Genomic DNA, 8562 nt, shown 5'->3' with positions numbered 1-8562 from the left:
GGTCATCCACATGAGGTCCCAAAGTTCTCACTGGCCTCAGTCCTTCGTCCATAAATGGGCCCAAGGTTTGACTAGTCCACCCAAATGACCACCATAGTTTCCTTTCTACTCAAAAAAATATAAATAATAGGGTCATGGGAAATAGACATTCAAGTTACCATGGTATAGACTATGGAGCACAAAAATAGAAGATATTTCATAACCATTCTACTTAACAGGATACAATGAGAAGCTCATCTATTGTATTAGCCATTCTCCTTTTTTCTAGAAAAAGCCAACAAGACCAAATCACATGAATTTTGCACCATGGAATGATAAACTAAAAGTGAGATTTTATGGAAAGGCTAAGTAAATGTACCATGAAATGTGACGATGTCCCAACTGAGACTGCTCCATATCATTTGTCTTCCTTTTGATTGCCAATTTCAAATCTTTAACAGTTGCTGAATTCAACACTGCAACATCTTCCCTGACAAAGACTAAGTCAGCCCCCAGCATAACCAAACAATTCCACGAGTAAAAATATCAACAATAGCGATAGTATTTGGGAGAAGAAGTACCAAATGTAGTATTATCCATTTTAACAATGAAAATTCTCATAGCACTGCCTAATTCCAAACTCAACAAGGTGTCAACATCAGCAAGTGTGGGTTTCTTAGGAACATCAGCCAGTGCCGGGTCATTAAGCAGGGCTGAAAGCGTCGACTGTAACCGTGCCTTCTTCACATTGCTGCTGTTGTATCCGACTACTGGTTCCTCTGCCTTCACATTTGGCTCCATCTCTTCCTTTGAATCGTTATTCCTTTCCACTGATTGGTTACCTAAGTTCATCTTATGCTGCAAAATCAAACAATTGTGTTACATGAAACTCCAAAACTTCAAGATATAGAAATATGTCCTATTACAGAGTCTTCTCACAAGTACCTCATATTTTGCATAAAAATGATATTTTCCTGAATATAGAACTTAAGAATTTATCTTCAGGCTTACCATCCACACACTCCTTCAGATAAAATCTGAGACCAATTATTTGTTCGATGGGCAGCAGGCAGTCCTCATTGTGATATTTTCTAATTAGACACTAACAGATTTATCAGCCAAAATACATGGTTGAGGGCTTGAGGCACGGAAGATGTAACATAATCAAACTCAAACTCAAACATTTCCAGGTTAATTTATACCTGACATTTCTTAAAGAAAAGCATGACAAAACATGCGTAAATAAGAACATCCATCAGAACTAACTGAGAACTAGAATCTAACATAAAAACTGCACAAACTCAATCCCCTGTTACGGCCATGGTATGCAGGTGTGGTTAATAAGAAGTAAAAATTCTAAGAGTATGTGAGGATTGAAATGTCATTTTAAGAAATAGGGAATAATAGGGAATACTCAAGTCTACAAATGTAATAGGGGAAGTTATTCTAAAGGCAATGAAGAATGCTATCTCCCAACTCCCATTTCCTCCTTAAGTGTTTTCATATTCTTCCCAATTCCCAATCTTCTGATTTCTGTTCTCAACGCCTCCAATCTTATTCTCCAAGAGCTAAATTGGGGTTCGCAAATTAGCATTTGTTTACCATTACAATTTAAGAAAACATTTAAATGTGCATCATATACCATGATAAATCAATTAGCTTCGATTAGATCTTCATTTCCAAACATACAACGCGTTTACAGATTTTATATCGTCCCAATTAAAGAGAGAACAACTCCAAAATCCCGAAGGTGTTAAATGGTTGAATCAGGAAAGCGGCAACCAGCAATTGATGGATGACTAGAGAACTCAAGAATTGCCAGAAAACCAAAAAAGATCCAAACACAAAAAAACATCAAGTGGCAATATTTAGGAAGAGGGAAGGGCATGGAAGAGGTGGAGGTGGGGAAGGATATGGGGAAGGATAGGGTACACAAAAGTAACCCAAACTGAGGACGGAAATAAGTAGAAGACATTAAAATTAAAATTTTTGGTTAATCTCCAAGCGACCAGTAACATTTTGAGTTTTAAACCCTAGGTACAGAGAGAGGACCAGTAGAAGGTACCCAAAAAGAACCCCCGATAATCATTTTGTAACAGAGAGAGAGGAGAAATAGAACCTAATTGCAGTATTTGGGTTGTTCATGTTCATTGAGGTTCTCGACAGATGCAAGTATCGTACCTGTGTCTCTCTGTTAGGTAAAAAGATGAGTACATTCACAACTCGCCGGGAGTGAGGAAGAGCTTCAGCCAGGTATAGGGATTTGCCGATTTGGTTTCAACTTTCAATATCTCACTCTGTTTTTTTTTTTTCATTTTAAATAAGCGAAAGAAACCATAATTACACAATGAGCCATCCTAGTAAAATTACATACCAGGGCATTCCAAGTTCCAACCATCTCCTATTCTCCTACACATTTCTTCAATCAATATCCTCCATTTCATCAATACCACCACCAGGCACCAACCCTGCAGGAGCTCTGTAACCATCAATCCCTCCATTTTATGTGGATTTCCTCTCTTTTTTTTAGAACCTGAACAGTACACAAATATCAATTTATGTATTTATCAGCTTTCATTGTTAGCCTTGTTGTATCAGAAAAGAATCAGACTTGAAAATCACGTATCATCCTATGTACCCAGGTTCAAATTGACCACAAATGTAAAGTAGGGATCTTCTAGTTCATTCGATGATGATGTCACTCTCTTTTTCAGACTGATGTGATCGGACTGCATCAGTCACATAGTTGATCATCTTCAAAAAGGATTTTTTTTCTTCTCTTTTTTGGTAAACTCACCGAACAGTGTCATTGTGAACCTAAACTCTGATTCTTTTCTCTCCTTTTCCAAAAACTCTGCTTCTCAGGGTTTTGTTTCTCTTAACAGTTCGAGCGGTTGAAGACAGAGGAATATCAGGGTCAGATAAACGGTAAAACGATTAATGAAACGATTCCGACGATCTTTCCAAAACCTTTTAGGGGGAAAAAATTCGGGATTTTGAGCCCGACGTGAATCGAAATCGGCACGAAACACAATATAAAATCCAGAATTTCGATAAAGCAGAAATTGGAAAAAATATTATTTTTTGGGATCTGAACCCGACGTGAATCGAACACGCAACCTTCTGATCTGGAGTCAGACGCGCTACCATTGCGCCACGGATCCCTAGATGGAAATTTTGTAAGCTCTTACCTTAAATCAAGCAAGACAATTTCGCACTAAGCTCATAGGATTTGTTTTTTTCTACTTGATATTATGTTATTATGTGGGGGAAGGAGAATATTATTAATATAATATATCGCCGGATGGGTGCGAACCCAATACCTCCCGGTTGGAGTTTGGGCTGTTAACTGTAGGATCCGAAATTTTGATCTTGATCGTGATTATTAGTAGTCGAAATAAAATTCTTGGTAAATATTTCAATCTGATGGGTCGAGTTGCTTCAAAGGATTCAAGCAAAGTCCCTAAACTCACACAAGCAGACTAGGCCCACCAGTTTTTTATTTTTTTTTTTTTTTTGTAGGCCCACCAGGGTTTAGATACCTATCTGAACTAGACTGGGCTTAAGTTAACACATCTAACTTCTTCAAAGCAACACAGCAAAAACAAATTGTTAACAATCTCATTCTGCAAAAGTAAAGAATGACTGAAGGAGAGTAGAATGCTCCAATAAAATCTCAGTATGTAGAGCATGTCTGACCATTTAGACACGACTTATGCATATCTTCTATTCACATCATAATATATACCCACTACAATAGTATTATTCTCTTACATCAACTTTCTTTGTGAATTCCTTCAACGAAAATTTAGGAATTCATGATTAGCTACTAATTGATGTAAGTTTTAAGCATCCCGTTTTAAGCATCCCCTCTTTTGTACCCTATTTCTTCTTCAACAAAGTAGGTCCTCCAGTACTTACTGGACTTTGATCAACCATGACATAGATGCTGGCAGTTACTGGCACATCTGATTCGATCACAACATGGTTCCTAGACACATTCCTCAAAGCATGCTTAGGGAAGGAACCACTTGTGCTTAGTGTATATAATACAGTCTTTATGAGGTTAGGAAATAGTAGAACCTGATTGAAGTCGATGTCCCATGAGCTTCCATTCCCCTGTTTCAATCCTCTAGCAACAGTTGCCCTTAATGTCATTCCATTTACATTGTTCCGGTCAATCACAACTTGATCAATGGTTGTGAAAGGAGCATTTGATTGATCTAACTGGACAATGCCCACACCGGTGCCGCCTCCGGCGAACATGTTGTCAACAACATTTACACCTCTCACCACACCCTTTATGGACTTGAAAAGAATAAAAGCATCTCCAAGGAAGAATGAGTTTGAGATATGCAATTGCACTGGATCCTCTGCAACAATACCAGTGTAATCCATATAAGAATTTACAATTCGGGTTTGTGTCAAACCAGGTAGCTTTAGATAAATGCCAGTTCCACCAAAACCAGTAGCCTTGTTGTAGCAATGTATCCCGGAGAGAGTATTAGCCTGACCAGATACTAATATTCCAGTGGCAGCAGAAAAGATCACAACATCCATGACAGCATTGTCATTTCCCATTAGGCTGATTGCAGTGCCAGAGTAGTTCTTCTCACCAGGGTCACCACCGGCGGTTATATGTTGGCCGAGGAATGAATTTCTAATGTAAGTTTCATGACCACCTTTAACCAAGACACCATTGGATGCAAAATGAGTGATGTAGCAGTTATCTATTGAAATTCTAAGTGAATTGATGACTGAAATGCCACCTCCTCTGTAGTTGGAATCTAATAAGAGATCTCTGAGGGTTATATATTCAAAACTGTAGGTTGATGGCGAAGGCTTCTCATCCAGTGAATTGTATTTTCCCTGTTGCTCTTCAGCAGCTGAAGATGTAGATAGCTCTATCAAATACCGATCAGCCGGAAAATCATCAGACGCTTGCAATGACCCCCCATGAATCTATTCATCAGCCCAAATCATTAAAATACTAGTGGAAATAAGAACATAGGTTCATCAACATTAAAAGGGTTCTGAAATCTCTTTCAAAAGAAACTAACACAAATGAGACATCATATTAATTATATTAACAGGTAAAAAAGAAAACCAAACGCCCACAGAGAAAGAGAGATAGCCTACCAAAAGGTTTCCACCACCAGTAGATGGCAGTTGTAGAGGTCTACTTATCGTGTAAGAGCCCCCATCAAGGAACACCTCCGCACCACCAAGGTCACTGATCCCATGCGACAATACTCTCTTACTTGGAGCTTGAAAAGCATCAGATATTGCCTTGAGGATTGCATCTGTACTATCTGATTTTCCACTAGGATCTGCACCGTAGTCAGTTACACGATAAACTCGTGATTTTGATGACATCTGCAACTCCATCAATGGGATTGATTCAGGAGAAAAAAATGAAGAAGAAGAAGAAGAAAGAAGAAAGAAAAACCAAGAAGATCGAAATATTTTCTTGGTAATCCAGTAGGAAGCATGGACCATCCAAAATCACCATTGAAATAGATTTGCAGAAAACAAGAACAATTACCAAAGAACATAAACCCACAAAGCTGAAGTAAAGGAAAATGGAATAATACGACAGGAACACAAGCAAGGTAAAGAGAGAGAAAGAAAAACATTACCGCAGGGGAATAGCTTGGTGAAGGCGAAACGGAAGTCACTGAAATAGAAAGAAAATCACGGCGGTAAAGTGAAGCTTTGAGCCCTTGCATTTGTTTAATCTTGTCAGAGTAAGGTTTCTGTGCCACTGGAAGGCTACCCATCTTTGCATTCTCACCATAAGCATTCAATACAGTCAAACTGGAAAACCATACTACAGTGAAGATTACCACAGCTTTCCTTGCCATTGTTGCTCTCCAGCGGTTCTTGTGTAGGTGGAAAAAGAAGAAGAAGAGGAAGAAGAGAGAAAAGCAATACAGATGGGTCTACCACTCTACCAGGTGTCTTAAAGAGAAACAGAAGCTATTTGCGGTACTTTCATATTTGGATTTTCCCTCCATTGTAACCAATTGCATTATCTTTCTTCTCAAAGTCTGGGGTGAGGAACGAGGCAGCTGCCGACCTACCTACGCTACTTTTTAAGGGCCCAATCGCCCAAGCACGTTTGACATTGTTACCCAAAAAACAGGTTTTACATTATTTGAAGTTTTGGTGCAATTATGCCCTACACAGGGAGTACCAAAATTAAATAAACTAAAATCAAAGGGAGACGTTTCCCAGAAGAGAACTGGTAGTCCAAATGGCCTCTGTACAACCACATGGTCAATAATGAGTAACTGTGTCCAACTGAGGATTTTCTACAAACACCTTTCCAGTGAGAAATCGGGTTCAACCACTCTTTTACAGAGCCTAGTTTATTTCTATTGGTCTTCTCGATTCCATTTGAAGGACCTGAGTCACACACGAATTAAGGTGTATGCAGAAGGATATTAATGAAGCTGGGTCTTTTTCCGTTTTCAAGATTCACAGTGGTCAATGGTCATTGTGCTTTGTGTTCCTGGCAAGTGGTAGAGATATTTTTTCCTAATAAAGAGGAGGAATCGAGCTCCTTATTTGGCTACATAACATACAAGGATATACCCTATGCTTCTAATTATGAGTGTATTCTTTATCTTACATGTATAGGTGGATATATCGTTTCATACAAAAGAAGAGACTAAGAAACATAAGGAGATGCACATATATGATACACCATCCGAATGTAGGGCAGCAACAGGGTCGGGTTGGACGGGCTTTTTCCAGTTCTATATGTTATAATTTAAGCTCATTCGCGCCCTGACCCTAGTTCACGGTAGGGGTGCATATTTGGCCCTAAGCCCGCCCTAAGCCCGAATAGGGCTTGGGCTAAAGATTTTGGCCCTAAGGGCGGGTTAGGGCCAAGGGTGGGCCTAAGATTATTCTTTGGCCCGCCCAACCCATCCCGGCCCGTCCCTGATTTTGGCCATGATCTTGACCCTAATTTTGGCTTGATTCTATCCCTAATCTTGACCCTGATTCTAGCCTTGATCTTGATATTGATTCTAGCATTGATCTTAACCCTGATTTTAGCCTTGCGATCTTGACCCGAACTTGGCCCCGATATTGGCCCCGATTCGGCCCTAATTTTGGCCCCCGATCTTGGTCACGATTTTGGTCTTGATTCTACTCGATCTTGGCCCTAATCCTCGACCTTGATTTGGCCCTAATCTTGGCCTTGATCGCCCATGATCTTGGTCATGATTTTGGTCCTGATTCTTACTCTGATCTTGGCCCTAATCCTGACCTTGATATTGGCCCTAATCTTGGCCTTGATCTAAGCCCATGATCTTGGTCATGATTTTGGCCTTGATTCTTACTCTGATCTTGGCCCTAATCCTGACATTGATATTGGCCCTAATCTTGGCCTTGATCTAAGCCCATGATTTTGGCCATCATTTGAATATGGACCCTTTACCCATTTGAAGAGGAATTAATTCTAACCCACATAGGTGAATACTTGACACATGTCAAAATTTTAAAATATGATCATATTTTGTAAAAAATTAATAAAAATAAATTATATCTTCATTATCAATGTAATATGCATACATCTTATTTTTATTTGATCCTAACCCTAATTTTGGCTCTAGTCTTAATGTTAATTTGACCTTGATTTTTACCTTAATCTTCATATTAACATTGATATAACTATGAGTCTCAACTTTGACCTTCAGTCATTTTGATCATATTAGACTATGAGTTTATTTTTTATATTATTTTTAAGATAATTTTTATTTTTCGAATTATATCATTTTGAGTTCCAAATAATCATTGATTTTTTTTTTTACAAGGCAAGATAATATATTATAAATAATAAAAGTTAGTATGCCAACGCAAAGCTGTTCTAGTAGTGAAACCAACACCTCTTAGTGAAGATGTCGTGAGTTTGACTTTTGCTAAGGCATATTAATAGCGCTGGCTTAATAAGCCTCTTTGTACCCAAAAAAAGAAGAAGCTAGTATATAGAGAATTAATATCTAAAGAATCTACACCCCAACTTCTCATCATGAATATTGACATTTTTCTTTTACCTCCTCCAATGTGATATTTAAGGGGGGAAAATAAATTTATTAAGACACTTAGCTATGTTTGTAATTAAAATATCATTTTCTTTAACTACAAAAAAAATATCAATATTAAATTATCATTGATTTACTTGTTAACAAAATTTTGAATATGGGTTTTTTTTGTTAAATAAGGATATCAATGGAAGAGTTTTTCAATTTCCATCACCAAAGTAATGGGAGAGGTTTTCAATTTCCATCACCAAAGCAATGGATTTATTTTTATGAATGATGGAGTATGAATTTATTTATGTTTAAAGCAACATTATCAACTTATTAACTATTTTATCATTTTGTATGAGCTTGAATCATTTTATATTTCTTTGAATTTTATTTTTAGTTTATTTGTGATATTTTATTTTTTTATTATTTTTTTATATGAATTTACATTTGATATTTTAGGTCCAAGGATATGACCAATTAAGGTTAGAGCCAAGATAGGGTCAATCAGGGCCGGGGACAAGGTTAATCAGGGTCAAGGCCG

At 37.9% G+C, this 8562-nt stretch overlaps 1 protein-coding gene, 1 long non-coding RNA gene and 1 other non-coding gene across 3 annotated transcripts; all 3 read right to left on the bottom strand.

Annotated features, from left to right (window-relative positions):
- Positions 1-747: 747 nt before the first annotated feature.
- LOC149006148 (uncharacterized) lies at positions 748-2327 on the bottom strand. The gene is made up of 3 exons (XR_016175628.1): positions 2161-2327; positions 991-1070; positions 748-837 (listed from the first exon to the last, which is right to left on the bottom strand). It is a non-coding gene; the product is annotated as an uncharacterized LOC149006148 (long non-coding RNA).
- A 744-nt stretch (positions 2328-3071) lies between these two features.
- On the bottom strand, positions 3072-3143 carry TRNAW-CCA (transfer RNA tryptophan (anticodon CCA)). The gene has a single exon. It is a non-coding gene; the product is annotated as a tRNA-Trp (tRNA).
- Positions 3144-3640: 497 nt separating this feature from the next.
- On the bottom strand, positions 3641-5914 carry LOC149006146 (polygalacturonase QRT3-like). The gene is made up of 3 exons (XM_089168747.1): positions 5619-5914; positions 5119-5355; positions 3641-4941 (listed from the first exon to the last, which is right to left on the bottom strand). The coding sequence occupies exons 1-3, from the start codon at positions 5841-5843 to the stop codon at positions 3862-3864; spliced, it is 1542 nt and encodes a 513-aa protein (XP_089024873.1). The 5' UTR covers positions 5844-5914; the 3' UTR covers positions 3641-3861.
- Between the last annotated feature and the right edge of the window lie 2648 nt (positions 5915-8562).

The sequence above is a fragment of the Hakea prostrata genome, chromosome 9 (assembly GCF_041222555.1).
Source record: "Hakea prostrata isolate BN-2017 chromosome 9, UWA_Hpros_2, whole genome shotgun sequence".
Classification (NCBI taxonomy): Eukaryota; Viridiplantae; Streptophyta; class Magnoliopsida; order Proteales; family Proteaceae; genus Hakea; species Hakea prostrata.
The sequence above is the reverse complement of the archived record's forward strand: the minus strand, read 5'-3'. Positions and strand labels throughout refer to the sequence as shown.